We start from the raw sequence: 17807 nt of genomic DNA, 5'->3' as shown, positions 1-17807 counted from the left end.
GTTCCTCAGATTTCTTAAGTGAATCTTCAACTTGAGTTGTAATCATTTGCCAGTTCTCTGCCAAAGTCTGTGGACTTCCCCCCCTAAAACTTTAAAGTTCTTCTTCAAAATCTTACTTTTTCTTGTATTTATTCTTATCTTTTTTTCCTTAAGGCCATTTCCCATAATCTGTGTGATTTCCTTTCTACAAATATGTCATATAAACTTCCTGTCCAAGGCCCGGCGCAGCGGCCTCGGACTGCGGCCGACCCCGCCCCTCCCCCAACGGAGACCCTGGCCCCACTCACCCAGCAGCAGGGACCGGTGGCGAGCTGAGGACCGCAGCAGTGGCAGGGGGCTGTCGCGCCCCCACAGGCCTGCCAGTCGCTGCTGCACCACTGCCGGGAGCTTCGGGCGGCAGGGCAACCAGCGGCGGAGGAAGATGCTGAAGAACACGGCCGGCGGCGCAGCCGTGGCTGGAAGGCCCCGCCAAGGGGGGAGCCAGGCGGTGCCATGCCCGGCCGCTAGACGCCAGTGCAGGCGCACCAGGCCGGCTGGGGCAGCGGCCAGAGGCAACAGGCGGGGGAAGGGGCAGGGCCCTCTGAGGTTGGAGAGCCACCCAGGGAGCGGCTGGGCCAGCCAGGCAGGGAGGGGAGAGGCTGAGAGAGATGCCTGTCCTGGGGAAGGAGGGCTACAGGCCCGCCGGGAAAGAGGAGGGCACGGCGCCCCCACAAGCAACTCCCCAATGGGCTAGGGGGAGGTGGGCCCAGTGAGCGTGGCCACGAGTAGCCCAGGTGGTGGGACTGACGCTGGGTGGAGGTGCTTGGGAGAGGGGGTGGAGTTAAAGCAGGGAAGGGATTTAAGGAGGCTCTGGAGGTGGGCCGAGGAGGAGGCTGCCAGTTTGGTTACGGCTGACATGACTGAAGGAGGCCAGTCTACCCTGAAGGTTAAGGTGCAGCTGGCTGGGGTGGAGCCGCGTGCTGACCAGCCTGGTTCAGACAAGGGCCGCCCGGAGGTCTGAGGCCGCCTGGGAAGGAGCCTCCGCCTGCTAGGGGGGACCGCCTAACACCCCGAAGTCCCCAGAATGGACCCGCCGGGGCCGGCCCGCCCAGACCCATCACCGCCACCACCAGGGGGCGCTCCACAGTGCGACACTTCCCATTTACTTTTTAAGAAATACTTTTTACAACAAATATTAAACATTAACAATTCTAATACTATTACTTTATCCCTCAATAAATGGTAAAGAACCTGAACTTAATTACTTAATTGCTATAAATACTATAATCTTGTTTCAGTTAACTAAAAAAAATTAAATATAGAAAGTAAGATGCTAATTAGAAAAAAAGATGAAATGTTAATTTAACAGTAGAATAATACCAGATCATGTTGACAGAACACTACATATCTGTTGACAGTGGCAAGAGTGGTAATGGCAAGCATATGGAAAGAAGAAGAATGCCCAACTAGGGAAATTTGGAAAGACAACATGTCAGAATATGCTGTAATGGCAAAATTGACAAGTTATATAAACAGTAGGCCAATTAAAGAATTTGAAGAGAAATGGGGAAATTATTTTGTTTACAACAGATAAAATTTAGAAAGAAAGATACAAATAAGGTGTATCAGTCCTGTAAATTTGAATATGATTATATACTGATATGTTTTTTAACTTGATTGTAAGATAATTAGTTGAATTAAAATAATTGGTAGAATAGAATGTATGATAGATAACACTGAAATATTGTTAAAAAGTCAGCACTGTTATTGTTAAGAAATATATCCGCCCTGAGCCTGCGAAAGCAGGGAGGGCGGAATACAAATGTAATAAATTAAATTAAATATAAGTAAAAGGTAATGATAAGACAGGGGTAATAATGAATTTTTCTTTTGTAAAAGATAAGAAGTAGAAATAGGTTTGAATTCTGGACATCAGTTGTGATTATTGTGTTCTGTATTTTGAAAATCCCTGTAGCATGCAGCTTCGTATTCAATTTTCTTGTCCCCTTCCTTTGTCCCTCTTTTTTGTATCCCCTTTTCTTTTAACAAAATAACTACTTAAAATGCTTTGCTACGGTTACAGTATAAAAAGCAGAGTTGTTACTTATTATAAAATAATGTTTTTGATTGTATTTGAATATGTATTGAAGCTTTTAAAAGGCAAAAGACATACTTTAATGAGAAAAATGTCTTGGGTCCTGAGTGCTTCTCAGAGTGCCATGCCCCATATTTTCTTTGCAATCCTTTAATATTTGCTAAAGCTGTTTTGTTGTTTCTTCCTGTACTGGGGAGACTGATACAGAACAAAGTGTTCTTTGTGTTTATACCTACTGTCCTGTGCTCTGCAGGCAGGCCTGCTCTAGTCTACCCTGGAGTAAGGCCTCAGGCTAGGGTTGCCAGAATCTCTGCAGGCCAAACTGGGAGACGGGGGGTTGGGGTGTGTGCTTCAGGTATATTTACCTCGCACACTCAGAAGGTACGTGTGCATTCCCAAGCACTTCCTTGTCACACCGGGAATGATGTCATTCCCGGAGCAATAAAGAAGTGCTCCACAGTGCATGAGAGTGCTGCACTGGCTGGCAGATGCTCAGGCTCCTGAGACTGTGCTGTGCTTTGGTCAGGATCCTATGAAGATATATTACTCTCAGAACCCTGTCCTGAATCTAAGCTGGGATTGTGCGCAGCCAGTCTGGTACTTTGCCTCCTTTGCACTACCTCATCTTGTGCCTCCTGCTGCCACCACTCTTGTGGAGTGGGAACAGGTGCTGAGGAGCTCTGGGCCTGGATTCAAGTCATGTCTGGTGGAGGCCTAGTGGCTATCTCAGAGGCCGGCGGCAAAGTCTCCCTTGCAGGTTCTGGCAGCGTGGTCTTTGATGCTGCTGGAACATGGTCAGTAGGTGCCTCTGCAGCGTGAGGCCCACCCTGATCCTTCTGCCCTTCTGGTTCTCTGTCCTTGGCTCCCCAGGCTCTTCCATCAAGCACTCTGAGTCAGTCACTGGGCTGGTCAGAGGGTGTCAGGACATTTAATTTGTGAAATGCCCACACCAGGGAGTTTCAAGGGATACTTTCTACTAAAAATACTTTCCACGTTGCTAGTTAATTTCAATTATTTGTATTGCTGCCGCTGTTTTGAGAAGCTTGTTTTTATTATTTAGTAGTTTGAGTCATCTGATACTATTGTCCCATTTCTTTTGTGTTTTGTAAATTGTCTAGATAACTAATAAATGTAAACAGCAATAGCAGAAGCAGTGTGTCCCTTTCCTTGCACCTGATTGAATGATACCTTAAAGATGGTCCTGTAACAATGTTTTAATATTTGATGAATTTTTAAAGATTTAGTATTTTTTGTTTAGGAGTGTAATTAGCTGCAGAGGGTGCAGAGAGGAGCAAACGGTGGCGTATAAATCACAAGTAAATGAACTATGTGGTTATCTGCCCACAAGACTGAGAAAAGTTACTTCAAGATAGAAAACCAATGACTGAATTTATGTTTGTGAATCAATTTGCAACTGAACATATACAGTTGGAAACTGACCAGCTGCAAGTATTAAGCTGGTTTGTCTTCTGAGGTTATTATATTCTTTTTTAATTATTGAGAAATAAGTATATATTTGATCAGCTCACACAGAATTGATTTCATATGCTATTAAACAATGGTGCTTCCTGTTGTATCTTGCCAGCGCACTGTTCCCAAGGAGCCGGAATCATGTCCAGATTAATGCACACTCTTAGAACAAAGTTTGTTCGTGGATGGGAAAAGGGGGAGAACTCAAAAGCCAGTAGAGGTAACTGAGAGTTAATTTCTATACAGGGAACTTGGACTAGAGCCCTTTGGTATTTCCCCTCCTCTAAAAAATATGATTGTTTCATTATGGTATTTTAAAACACAATCTTTCCTGTTTGATGATTTTGTGGATTCTTTCTGCTTTCCCCTCATTTATTTTCTCTTTCACGCCCATCATTTTTCTCTTAGCATGATGAAGAATAATTCTACTGCTCCCTCTTTTGTTTTGCCAGAGGGATTTGAAAGGCTTTAAATCAATGCCTTTCAGAGAGGTCCTTGAAAGGAGGTCACAAGTGAGGATGAGAAAGCAGAAACTAGACAAAAATGTACTTAAAGAAACAATCCTAAGCCATAAACACACGCACAAAAATGCATGGAAAGACCATGATATGATTGCAAAGGAAGGGGAATGTAAATACAGCACAAAGACTTTTCCTAGCTGGCATTTACACCTGCTCAACCATATTAGGGTCCCTGTAGAGGACACCACAGTATAGGACCTGAAAGTGGAACAAAGCACAGCCTCATGCTATAGAATGCTGAAAACATTGAAAGGAAAAGCTGCAGTGACTAAATGGACATCTATCAAAACAATGGTTTGCAAGCTTTCTACCCAAACCTCCTACATACCTGCCATGGAACCCTAGTGAATTATTAAGGATTCATTTAATACAGCGCACTGGCAAGACTTCTTGAGTCTCATCATAGCCCTGCATGAACTGAAAGCGCAACTGAGTACATGCTCAAGCCTTAGCTGCCCATCACAAGGACAGATTGATAGTGATGGGCAAGCTTTAGCTCAGGGTCACGTGTCTATCATTATTGATTTTGAGGACTCTTCATAAACGTCTGAGAGACCCAGAGGTCCCTGGAAAACAGTCTGAAAATCACTGTACTAAAGAATAAACTACTCCAGTACTTCAGGTAAACCCCGAACCATATAAAATATTTTTGTTCAAGTGCCCATCAGGGTCTGGAACAGGTGAGCTTCCTGCCTAGCTGGAAAGAAGAAGCAGATGGTTGTCAGAAACATATTTTTATGTCCTGAAAGGGAAAGAAAAAAGTAGAGAGCCTCTGCTGTAAGGTGGCTGAAGCATTTGGGGGAAGGTCAGGATCTCTCAGTCTCTTTCTTGAGATCTGACATAGGGAAGCAATTGTAGGAGTACCACTGTGTGCTCATTCATGCCCTACCTATGCTAATTGGCCCTCAAGACATCGAAGACTTCTTGCCCTAGCAGAAGGGGCTAGGGAGCCACCCTCCAAGCAACTGCTATTCTACCATCTGAGGCAGCTTTTTTATTTGTGTGTGTGTGTGTTTTTGATATTTTTATTGTTGTTGTTTTTATATTGTATGCTTCCTTGAGTGTTATTAAAGGGCAGCTAGTAAATATTTTAAATAAAGAAATGAAGAATACAATTATAAACAAAAGAAATTTTACAATAATGCCATAACTCTTCTTCAAAAGGAACCAACCCAGATAAGGGTTGGGGTGCTGTAGGCGGGCAGAGTCACCAGGGCTCCTCCTGCAGGAGCTGGGCTTAAACAACAGGAAAGTGAAAACAGCACCAGCCCAAGTGGGGGAGGGGGCGGTCACAAGCTAGGGTTGGTGCCAGGTAAGGAAACAGTGCCACTGGACAAGCCAGTGGGATAAGACTTGCCAGGGATCCATGTGATAGACTGAGGGTAGTTGGCTTTGGCTGCTGCCACTAAGGGTGAAGGAGTGCCTTCAGAGCTACATTGTGCCTGGCAGAGAGGCAACAGAGGCGACAAGGTTGGGGATGTGTCTGGCTCCTGGAGAGAGCTTTAAAGTGATAGAGGGTGCTGAAGGATTCCAAAGAAAGCAAGTCTCTCCTATAACAATTCTACTTAACTACAGGATGTTCTGCGAGGTCTAATCCAGCACAGAGATTTTTATATCTTATTTTCTTCAGAGTTACCTGACATATGATGATTTCCTGTAGCCAGGAGAGTGCAAGGCCCAGACCAAAGACATCAGAGGCACATTCCTTTTTTAGCTGAAGTCAGTGTTGCCAACTGCCTGGGGGAAAATGTCCTGTCCTTTTAGTGGATGTTTAATAGGACATTATTTACCAGGTGATGTTATTTATTCCCAGGGCTCATTTCGAGGGGGAATGCACAAGAACGCAGTGAGAAGTTTTCATTCCCTGAAGTATACACACCTCAGCTTTACACTAGTCTCTTTGAATTTGTGCATGCACATGCCTCTTGCCTGCAGCACACCAGAGGCACATTCTGGTTTATTCCACAACTTCTACTGATTGTCCTTTACTACATAACAGTATATCTGTACTTCACACTGCACAAAAGGGAAGAGAAGCCAAGAAAATGAATTAAACATTTCATGGTTAGGAAGAATCGCAGCTGCTAAAATGAATATATTACCTAAATTGAATTTCCTATTTCAAATTATTCCAATTTACATTGAACAAAAGATTCTCAATAGATGGCAGAAAGCAATAAATGACTTTATATGGAAAGGAAAGAAACCAAGGATAAGACTCAAAGTATTACAGGATGACAAAAACCGAGGAGGATTGGCTGTACCAAATATCACACTGTATCATCAAGCCGAGGCGTTAGTTTGGATAACAGATTGGATTATGAATCCAAGCACCAGACATATCAAATTGGAAACAGTAGATGCTAACGAAGGTATCCATAATTATTTATGGACAAAGATATCATGCAAATCTACTCATAATCAAGATGGGACCCATATTGTAAGGGAGGGACTGCTTAAAATATGGTTCCATATTTGCCAATTAATGACTACTATGTTGCAGCAGTTAGAAACAGAACTGATGAACCCAGCTATGAATCAATGATATACAAAGAAGGAAACATAAAAACCTGGCAAGAAATGCAGGCCCAAGGCAAAAACATCCCTTGGCTGACCTACCACCAAATAGTATCAAGATTGAAGGATCAAATTCTCAAAGAAGGCAGCAGGCTGAGAGCAAAAACACAATATGAATTATTCATATCTGGAGGCTTGTCACATCTTATGGGGAAGATTTATAAAATACTACTGCAATACCATACAGAAATGGTGCAAGTCAAAACTTGTATGATAAAATGGATGCAAAATTTCGAGGAAACTATTCCAACGGACTTATGGGAAAACTTATGAACTAAGGACATAAAATTTACAAGCTGCAAGTTATTGAGAGAAAATTGGTATAAAATGTTCTTTAGATGGTACACTACTCCCAAATATATGATGATTAGTAAGGGTTACAGTGGACTTGTTGGAAATGTCAGAATATGCATGCAACATTTTACCACATGTGGTGGACTTGTAAGGAATCACAAAAATACTGGATAAAAATACATGAAGAGATGCAAAAGATCCTCAAACTCAGATTTGAATTAAATCTGAAAAGCATGCTCTTAAATATTTTACCAACTAATGTGAGAAAAGAACAAGGAGATCTCTTCCATTATATGGTGACGGCAGCAAGAGTACTATTTGCAGGAAAATGGAAAACCGATGCTTGTCCTGGTCTCCCAGAGTGGAGAGATAAGATTCACGAATATGCCTCAATGGCCAAATTGACTACTATTTATATAATATTATAATAAATTTTTATTGGATGGGTCAATATATAGTCAAATTAAGATACAAATATAATCCATTTCAATTCCCATGAATATATTTCCCCACCCCCTCCCTTCCCCTCCTTTTCGATGTTGACTTCCAACAGCACTCCAACCCCCCGTTATTAGTAACACATTATTTCTATACTAAAATTGTTCTTATCTTGTTATTAGTAAAGATTTTAACTATATCTTATCTTACTTAGTATCATTAAAACCCCTCAAAAGACCATAATTGTCCCTTAACATCCCATTTCTTTTCCATATATTTTTTCAACTTTTTCCAATGTTCCAAAAATGCTTTTGGATCTTGATCCTTCAAGTTTCTTGTTAGTTTGTCCATTTCAGCCATGTACAACAATTTCCTTGTCCATTCTTCAATTTCAGGTATCTCTTCTCTCTTCCAGTACTGAGCATATATTATTCTAGCTGCTGTTATCATGTAATATAACAATATCTTATCATTTCTGTCAACTTCTTCCAAACGCAAAGATAGTAACAACATTTCTGGATTTCTAGCAAGATTATAGCGAAGTATCAAAGACATCTCAGCACATATTTTGGTCCAAAAGTCTCTAGCCTTACGACAAGTCCACCACATATGAAATAGAGAACCTTCATGCTCCTTACATTTCCAACACTTGTTAGATAGCTGTTTATTGGCTATGGCTAATTTTTTTGGTGTTAAATACCATCTGTATAACATTTTATAGCCATTCTCTCTAATACTGGTACATGTTGATATTTTTAAGGTATTTTTCCGTAGTTGTTCCCATGCTTCCATCGTTATTTCATTATTACAATTTATAGCCCACTTTACCATTTGTACCTTGACTGTTTCATCTTCTGTAAACCACTTCAATAACAATTTGTACATTTTAGAAATTGCTTTACTATTATCTCCCAACAATAGTTCTTCAAATTCTGAATTCTTGGTTCTAAAACCTGTCTTTCTTTGGTCTGAGTCAAATAAGTCTTTAATTTGTCTATATTGTAACCAACCATATTTGAATGGCAACTCCTCATTTGGTTTGAGTTTCACCTCCTTATCTGCTACTTCTGTTAGGTCCTTGAAGGTAAGCCATTCTCTTCCTTTGTATTCTAGGTTTGGGTTGATCACCTCAGCTGGTATAATCCACAGTGGTTTCTTCTGATCTATAATTCTTTTGTATTTTAGCCAAGTCAACAGTAAATTTCTTCTCAATTGCATCCATTTTATACTTATCATACCACATATATGCATGCCATCCAAATAGTTTATTATAACCTTCCAAAGTTAGTAATTTATGATTGGTTAACAACACCCATTCTTTTAACCAGACTAGACATATCGCTTCGTGGTAAAGTCGAAGATCAGGTAACTGCATTCCACCTCTTTCCTTAGCATCACAAAGTACTTTCATCTTTACTCTTGGTTTCTTTCCTGCCCACACAAATTCCGTATCTTCTTCTGCCATTTTTCAATTTGTTTTTTGTCTTTTATAATTGGTATTGTTTGCATTAGGAACATAATCCTAGGCAACACATTCATTTTGACTGTGGCAATCCGACCGAATCACGATAAGTTTAATTTATTCCATTTTATCATCTCTTTCAATTTGTGTCCAGAGCTTTTCATAATGGTTCTTAAATAAATCCATATTTTTAGCTGTCAGCTCTATTCCCAAATATTTAGTCTTGTGTACCACGTCACAGTTTGTTAATTCACTCAGTTCCTGTTGCTTCTTCTTGGTCATATTCTTGGTTATTATTTTTGACTTCTTTTTGTTTATATAAAAGCCTGCCAAATCTCCAAATTCCTTAATTTTATCAAGTAATCTTGGCAAAGTTTGTAGTGGATCTTCTGCTATAAACATCACATCATCTGCAAACGCTCTTAACTTATAAGAAGATCCCTTTATTTTTATTCCTTTTATATTATCATCTTCTCTGATCTGCCTTAGTAATATTTCTAGGACCATCACAAATAACAACGGTGATAGTGGACATCCTTGTCTTGTACCTTTTCTTATTTCAAACTTCTCTGTCAGGTCGTCGTTGACACAGATTGTCGCTCTTTGTTCCTTATATATTGTTTTTACTGCTTCTATAAATTCTTTACCTAGGTCCATCTTTTCCATTAATGTGAACAGAAAGTCCCAGTTCAAGTTGTCAAAGGCCTTCTCTGCATCTGCAAAGAAAAGGCCAACTTCTTTATCTGGTCGCTTGTCAAAATATTCAATGGCATTTATAACCACTGGCTAATGGACTTTATAGGAGAGGACCAGGCTGGATTCCTACCAAACAGACAACTAAAAGACAACCTGAGAGTGGTTATAAATGCCATGTCTGTCTGCTAGTATTCTTGCCATTATTTTATAGTCATTATTTATAAGCGAAATTGGTCTATAATTTTTCACATATGTCAAGTCTAGTAATTCTTTTGGGATCAAAGCAATTCTTGCTTCATTCCATGTATCTGGAAGTCCTTTTCCTTGAAGTGTATCATTCATTATATTTTTTAATATTGGTACAAGGTCTTCCTTCATTACTTTGTAGAATTTAGCTGTGATCCTGTCCGGACCTGGTGCTTTTCCAATCTTTGCTACTTCTATTGCTTGTAAAATTTCTTCCTCTGTTACTGGAGTATTCAGTCTCTGTTTAATTTCTTCTGATATTTTTGGTAGGTCTATTTTTTGGAAATATCAATCTATTTCTTCCAAATTCACTGCCTTACTTTGGAATAGTTTCGCATAATATTTATAGAAGGCCCATTTAATTGCTTGATGATCCTTCAATTCCTTTCCTTCCTCAATTATCTTGCTAATAATTTTCTGCTCTTTTTTCTTCTTCAGTTGCCAGGCTAGGTACTTTCCTGGTTTGTTTGCACCTTCAAAGGACTTCTGCTTTAATACCTTTAACTTCCATTCCAATTCCTTGTTGCTGATGGCTCTTACTTGCTCTTGCAGTATTTTGATTTCCTGTCTTATTGATTTTTTCCCGGGTTTTTTCTTTAACTCCTGTTCTTTTTGGTACAATGTCTCGAATTTCTTGCCATTTCTGTTGCTTTCTTTTCTTGTCCTTATTATTTTAAAAAATTAAATTTCCTCTTATTACTGACTTATATATATCCCATACCATCTGGATTGAAACTTCATTACTGTTGTTTATTTGAAAAAATTGCTTTGTTTCCACTTTCAAATAATTCAAATTGTCCTGATTTTGTAGTAGATCTTCATTTATTCTTCATCTTAACCTTCTCCGACCCATTGTTGCTTTCCATAATATTGGATTATGATATGAACTCACCCTTGGCAGAATTTCCACTTTTTTTGTATTTAAAGCCAGCTCTTTTGATGTCCAGATCATATCAATTCTTGAAAATGATAAGTGCCTCGCGGAGTAGTATGTAAAGTCTTTGGCTTTAGGATTTTCTTTTCTCCATACATCCTCAAGTTGTTCTTGCTGGACCATGTCAAAAAATACTTTTGGCAACTTTCCAAATTTCTTGTTGCCTCCTTTGATCTTCCTGTCCATCTGTAAGTCCACAACAGCATTAAAGTCTCCTACCATTATCATCTGTTCATATGAGTCCTGATCCAGTTTGTCCATTATTTCTCTATAAAATTGGTCTTTTGCACCATTAGGTGCATAAAGACCTATTATCGATTTTTTTTAACATTTACATTAATTTCCACAGCCACATATCTTCCATTCTGATCTTGAAAAATTAATTTAGAATCTATAGTCTCTTTAATATAAATCACTACTCCTTTTTTCTTTTGCTTAGACGATGTTATATATTCTTTTCCTAATTGTTTATTTTTTAGGTATTTAATATCTTGATCTTTAATATGAGTATCTTGTAGACAAATTATATTACAATTTTGTTTTTTTAGCCAATGAAAAATTGTTTTTCTCTTTTGGGGTGAGTTTAGTCCATTTACATTCCACGATATTAATTTGTATTCCATTGTGTTAATGTTCTGGAAAAATCTTCTGCATTTTCCTCAATTTTTTTTTCCATCTGCTCTCTTGTTTTGATGATAACTCTTAAAGCTTTATAGTAAAAACTCAATCCTTCTGGTAGTTTCCATCTATACCTGATATCCTTTCCTCTTAATTTCTGGGTCAATTCTCTGTATTTTTTCCTCTCCTGGAGAATACCTTTTGGCATTTCTTTAATAATCTGAATTCTGTTTCCATCCAGTGTTAAGGGCTTTTCAAAATGCCTTTTGATAATTTCTTCTTTCATTCTCTTTGTTACTAGTTGGACAATAATATCTCTTGGTATTTTCTTACGTTGTGCATAAGCTGAATTAATTCAATATGCGAGATCCATATTTATTGATATTTCTTCTGGCTCTTTATCTACAAATTCTGCCAGAATTTCTCTCATTTGTTCTTGTGCAGATTGTGCTTCTGATTCTTGAATGTTGCGAAATCTTAATTGCCTTTCCATTGCCTTACATTCCATCAACACCATTCTTCCTTGTATCCCTTGATTTTCCTATTTTATATCCGTTGCAAGATCCTTAGTCTTTTGCTCAACCTCCTCCACTTTTTTATTAGTTGCTTGCAGTTCTCCTTTTATTGCATCTATATTTTTTGCCAATCCCGCTACCTCTTCCTTGATAACATCTTTTACCTCCGCCTTAATAGCCTCTTTCATATCTTTTAAGTCTTTTGAAAGCATTTCCTGCATTTTTTGCAACAATTCTTTGTGATTCTCCACCACTCTTTTCTCTAATCCTTCAATCGATGCATCCACTTGAGCTTGCCACTCTCTTTCCGCTTTTTTTCCAGCCATCGTGGGGCTCTGCTTCGCGCCTCCCCACGTGTCTGCTCTCTTTCTTAAATCCGTTTTGACTTCTATAGCCCTTCTCTCCTTTCAGTATATTTAAATGTCTTTTTTAACAATTTTAAAATAGTTCCTTTTAAATCCAAAATGTCGGGCGTTTTTTCTCTATGGTTTCTTAAACTCTTCTCTTTGATTACTTCATACCTCACTTAAAATGGCATACTTCCTGTTCCCGAAGTCCTTGTAGCTTTTCCAGTAGTTCCTTTGTTTTGCTTCCGGGTCTTCTTTCTTCTAGTCAATCTTCTTTCTTCCTGCCCTCTGCTGTCCTCTCTAGGCAGCAGCTTCTCTGCTCCCCTGCTTACTTCCTGTCTCGCGATGTTTCCTCCAGCCCAGCTCTTCTCTCACACTGCTTATCTCACTTCTAACCACAGGTATGCATAAACAATATTTCTTTTCCGTTTTTTTGTACTTAAAACTTCAAAAGCGTTCACAATTTTACTCAATAATTAATCCTTGATGTTTGTTCTATTAGATTCTGTCCCTTTAACTTTTTTTATCTTGGTCTTTTTACTGTCATTTAATCTATAAAGTCCGATAATGATCTTTACCTTTCGACATTTCTGCAGGTTGTCTGTGCTGTTTCATTCACTTATATTTGGTCAAAGCTGTTACTGAAGCTTGGTTTCTGACGATCTTGTGCCAATTAAATGACTCCTGAGGTACTGCAGAGTTGTTAGCTCGCCCTTCTCCGAGGGGACCTCAAGGTGGTGGGGAGAATCCTTGATTCAGAACCCCCCCCCCACCAAGATCACACTCTCTCGGGGTTGCGAAACGTTCAAGCCCAACTTCTCCCTGAAATTGGGTTGGCAGCAGGCGTTCAGGCGCCTCGCTTTCCAAAAAAACCCAGTGCCTCAGACAGCCCAGACTTGGGCTCCTTCAGACTGTCATTAATCCCAAGCCGGAAGTCCCCCCACTACCTACTTATATAATAGACTGATAACTGAGTTCTGGAAAAAATGGAAGGCTCTCTTTGATTACTTAGGCAAAACTAATTGATATATATATATTTAAAATGTATTTGAAGTCTAATAATCCAGAATGCAAAGTTATGCAAATCATCCTCTGAAGGGTTTTTAGCAAGAAGAAGCTAGACTTTTTTGCCAGTTGAGGAAGTTTTTTGGTTCTTAAATCAATAAAAATGTTTACATAATTCTTGCTTCTACTGTACAGAATACGGCCTCTATCTGGTTTCGCTAGCACACGGTACTCCACAAGTGTCCTATTCCATTTCCTAGACCTGTGTTTCAGTACTTATACATGAAATTCAAGAATTTTACATTAATGTATACATTTTAAAACTAATTGATATAGAAGCTTAGAGGGAAGGACAGAGAAGGAGAAATGTTATGTATCTAGGGTTAGGGAAGTCAAATATGCAATGTTTTGTTTATCAGGTCAAAGAAGCTTAAATGTATTACTTGCTTTACTCCCAAAACTATTATAACTGTACTATTTATATACCTATTGTTTGTATAAGATTGTATAAGTTTTAATTTAATGTCTAATTTAGAATCTGCATAACCTTTATACAATGCACTTACTTTACTACATTTTCTTTTCTTTTAAATAAAATTCTTTTAAAAAAAGAAAATGAATACAGCAATGTATGCCCTTTTCACATTGGGAAAGCCAAGGCTTGTATTTGGGCTCTGGTTTACAACAGTTACCATTCTTCAAATTGAAGATCAGCACTGGAATGTGAAATGAATGACCATTTGAACGGGTCATTTATGGGAAAGTCTGGAATCAATTATTAGCATAATAGTGTTCCAGACTATACTATATACAACCTTAACTTGGGGGATGGGGCAGGATGTTGCTTAATCTTTCCTTTGCTACCTGATTCCAAATCATGTTTACAAATATCTGTATTTTGTAATGTAAGGCAAATAAATCTACAGATTCCTGCTCGAACTGCATTGCATTAATTCTTTAGTTATACCCATTTGTAAAAAGGGTACTCAAGAAAAGAGGGGAGAGTAAAATTCAACTAGAGGTTTTGTGCTTCAGAAGAAAAAGAACAGAGAACACATACCGTGGTGACATCAGAATTGGGAGGGGTCATCTCCACGAGGTTAATGAAGTAGGGTTCATCTTTCCATACAGGATAATTATCATTAATGTCCAGCAAAGTGATGTTTACCTGAAAACAATCACAGTTATAAGCTCAGGCTTTTCAACATTTGAGCCAGCATTCCTCACCTGCAAGCCTAGAAGAGACTGTTTTTTGTTTATGTTATGAATGCCAGACAGGAGCCTGATGACAGTATCTGACAAGGCTCTCTTCCTTTTGTCCCTCATAACACCCCTGTCACAAACCACACAGAATTTTTGCACAACGACCCCTCCTCAACTCAGCAATGTCAATACTTCTTCATTATTTATGCTGGAAGAGGAGTGGCTGCTCTCCAGGGAAGCTGTCAGAAATCTGTGCTTAGACCTCCTTACAGCAATGTAAACACCTCTGTTTACAAATGCCTGAGCCACCAAAAAAAAACCCAACAACAAATCCAACTAATTCTTTCTTTCTCATCCCCCTTTGAACTGCTTTCATTCTTGTTTCCTGGATCGTTCACAATCTGTTAAGTAAACCTGATTAAGACATTCTTCCTCTATTCTAATCACTGGAAGCATTTGAAATATGGTCTGTTAGCTTTAAAACAGTTGTGCGTTATTTCCGTTCCTGGACCAAGCTGGTGAGATTTCAGTTTATGTCTCATATGCCTGACCATTTTTTTGACAGTGTGCCTCAGCACCTGTGATGTTGTTTATTTAAAATATTTATTTCCCACCTATCCTCCTCCAAGGCAGCTTACAAAATATATGCAAATATAAAATGCCAAAGTTAGAAATTAAGAATACACCTACATGGCTACATTAACTGATTGGTTGAAAGAACCCCCCTCCTCCAAATTCTGCTGTATCCCAGAGCACATTTAATAATATTTTTTAAAAATCCTCTGAAACAGTACTTCTTTGCATCACTTGTAATAATCAGGAGGGAATGCTCTCTTTATCTCCATTGGTAGCCCATTTCCGAAAAAGAATGGCTAAAAAAGTCCATAACTGGGCTGCAGTCTATTACACACATTCCCTCCCTGTGCACCAGCATTTCTAGATTTATGTTATGAAGCCCAGCCTGAAGAAGAGTTATAAAGAACTCAAAAACTTGCTCATGTGTCATTAAGTTAACCCTAATAAAAAGATATTGTATGGATTGTGCTGTGGGTTTGGGGATTTTTCTTGTGAACCAGCACAGCTGACAACTTCGTTCTGCGTGGACTATAACATGAACACTTCTTTTCTCTCTTTCAGATACCACAAACCTTCAGCATACCACCTCTTCTTTCCCTTTTCACTCTCCCTTTCTTTGTCTTCTTCCCACTAGAGCAACTACAACCAAACCCAAAATATCTAGGGTTAGAGAATCAGCATCATACAATGTCCCCAGTGGGGATTAAAAATAGGTGTGAGGTGCCTATTAATTATAAACAAGAAGACCAATGTGCTACTGGTGCTACTCCCAGACAGACACCAGCATGTGGTCAAATTTATGGGCTCCGACAATTTGGCTTGTTCCCATACTAAGGGGTGGCTCTAGACAATCTGTTTCTGCATGGGCATGCACTCATTTTAAGCGGCTCTGAGCAGTCACATGGCAGCTGCAGGTAACTGTTTCTTTTTTTAAAAAAGCAGAGCTCAAATGAGCTCAGAACAGTGCTGCAAGGGAAGGGGAAACACTTGCCTCCCCCCAAGCCATTTTCCTGCACAAAACCATTATGTGAGGGGAGTTATTTTGCTGATTTTGCCACTCCATGTAGAGCAGTAAAATCAGTGACATAATTCCCCTAGCATGTGGTTTTCATGTGAGGAAGGCAGGAACCTTTTTCCCTACTTGTATCTGATGGAATTCTGACTCTCAGAAGCTCATACCATGGAAATCTAGTTGTTCTTTAAGGTGCTACTGGACATAAACATGGTTAAATTGTACAAAAGTAATGTATGAAGACCATTTGCTGTGATTGCTTTTTAAAAGCACTTCAATAACTGCATTCAGTGTTTTCCATAAAGATCTACATATCACGTTACTTGTTGTGAAGTCATTGGCAAGGATAGCAATAGCGAGAAAACATTGGTGTGAAATAATTTCAACTAAGATAGATTTTTCAGATAATTTTACTTCAGGACCAAGGAAAACTGTCAAAAGTAAAATGTTTGAGTCAAAAAAATTAGAAAAGGAAAATGATACAGCCCTTGATTCAGACACAAGAGTAACTTGTGGGAACACTTTGCATGGCTAGAAAATAGTGCTATTTGATAGATAAGGCAGAGGCTGGTTGAAGACTATCTAATGTCCTGTGGAAGGAGTAAACAGCCTCTTGTCCTGTGGCCGCTTCCACCCCTTAAAATGACACATGACAGATGCCTAAAACCTCTCCTCCCTCCTCACAGAGCTCCTGCACCAAACGAAACAAAGGAACGTTTTGAAGTTGAGTGCCTCTGTTCGTATGTGTGACTAAAAGTTAGGTCAGGCAACCATGACCGGACTTGCCTCATAAGCATTGTGTATTTTGGGTCTTAAACAGCTCTTCTTTGCATCCATTCTATGCAACTCACATATGATAGCACTGACAAAGGAATGCCTCCCATCTACTTTGGAAGTAGGATTGTTAAGTGGAATTCTCTTAATTTCTTTTTGCCAAATTTCTCCCTGAAATCCAGCAATCTGTTTCTCTTCCTCTTTTTAGGTATTTGAGTCAGTTTCAAAGCAATTCCTCTTTCATGAAGAGGAAGATTAGATTGAGATCTATGTGAAGTAATGGACTAGATGGAAGAAATGCTTACAGCATCTGGTTCAAGTATAGACCACTTTGAACAAGTTCCAGTGATGGATATTGACAGCATCCTGGCATTTGTGAAAGCAGCTACTTGTGTGCAGGATCCTTGCCCATCTTGGCTGATAAAATCAAGTAGGGGCCACATAAATAAGCCCTTGAGGTCTATCATAAATTGGTCACTAACTCAGGGCACCCTTCCCATGCCACTCAACCAGGTGGCATGCCACTCAACCAGGTGGCATGGGCATCCATCTGCTACTTAAAAACAATCCCTAGGCAAAAATAACATGGCCAATTATCTCCCAGTCTCTAATCTGCCCTTTCTGGGCAAAATGATCACGAGAGCAGTAGCTGACCAACTCTTTTTAGATAACTCTAGAACTTTGGACCCTTTTCAGTCTGATTCAGGCCAGGCCATGGGATGGAGATGACTCTAGTAGCTTTAGTTGATGATATCCGTCTGAAGAGAGAGAGGGAGACAGAGAGAGAGGGGAGAGAGAGAGAGAGAGGGAGAGAGACTTCAGATAGTTTCCCACCCAGCTAGCCTGGGAAGTGGAGAGAGCTGTGTAGGCTCAGGAGTAACCCTTGCCCATGAGGACTCCAAAAAAGCCCTGATTATCAGCCTATGTCCACCGGCTTTTTGCACGGGCTCTGCACTGTGGGTTTCTGCCTGTGATTCTAGTTATTAGGTGGTTCCTAGGTGATTAATGTGTTTTTTAAAATTTCCTTTCAGGTGGCTTATTTTAT

At 39.5% G+C, this 17807-nt stretch overlaps 1 protein-coding gene across 1 annotated transcript in view; it reads right to left on the bottom strand.

The window, feature by feature from the left end:
- The window catches only part of CDH23 (cadherin related 23), an 819524-nt gene that overhangs the window by 211590 nt on the left and 590127 nt on the right, over positions 1 to 17807 (bottom strand). Inside the window, exon 23 of the mRNA XM_054983948.1 lies at positions 14258 to 14365. Within this exon, the coding sequence (XP_054839923.1) occupies positions 14258 to 14365 (108 nt within the window). The remainder of the gene's footprint in view (positions 1 to 14257; positions 14366 to 17807) is intronic.

The sequence above is a fragment of the Eublepharis macularius genome, chromosome 6 (genome assembly GCF_028583425.1).
Source record: "Eublepharis macularius isolate TG4126 chromosome 6, MPM_Emac_v1.0, whole genome shotgun sequence".
Lineage (NCBI taxonomy): Eukaryota > Metazoa > Chordata > Lepidosauria > Squamata > Eublepharidae > Eublepharis > Eublepharis macularius.
This window is presented reverse-complemented; position numbering and strand designations above follow the sequence as displayed.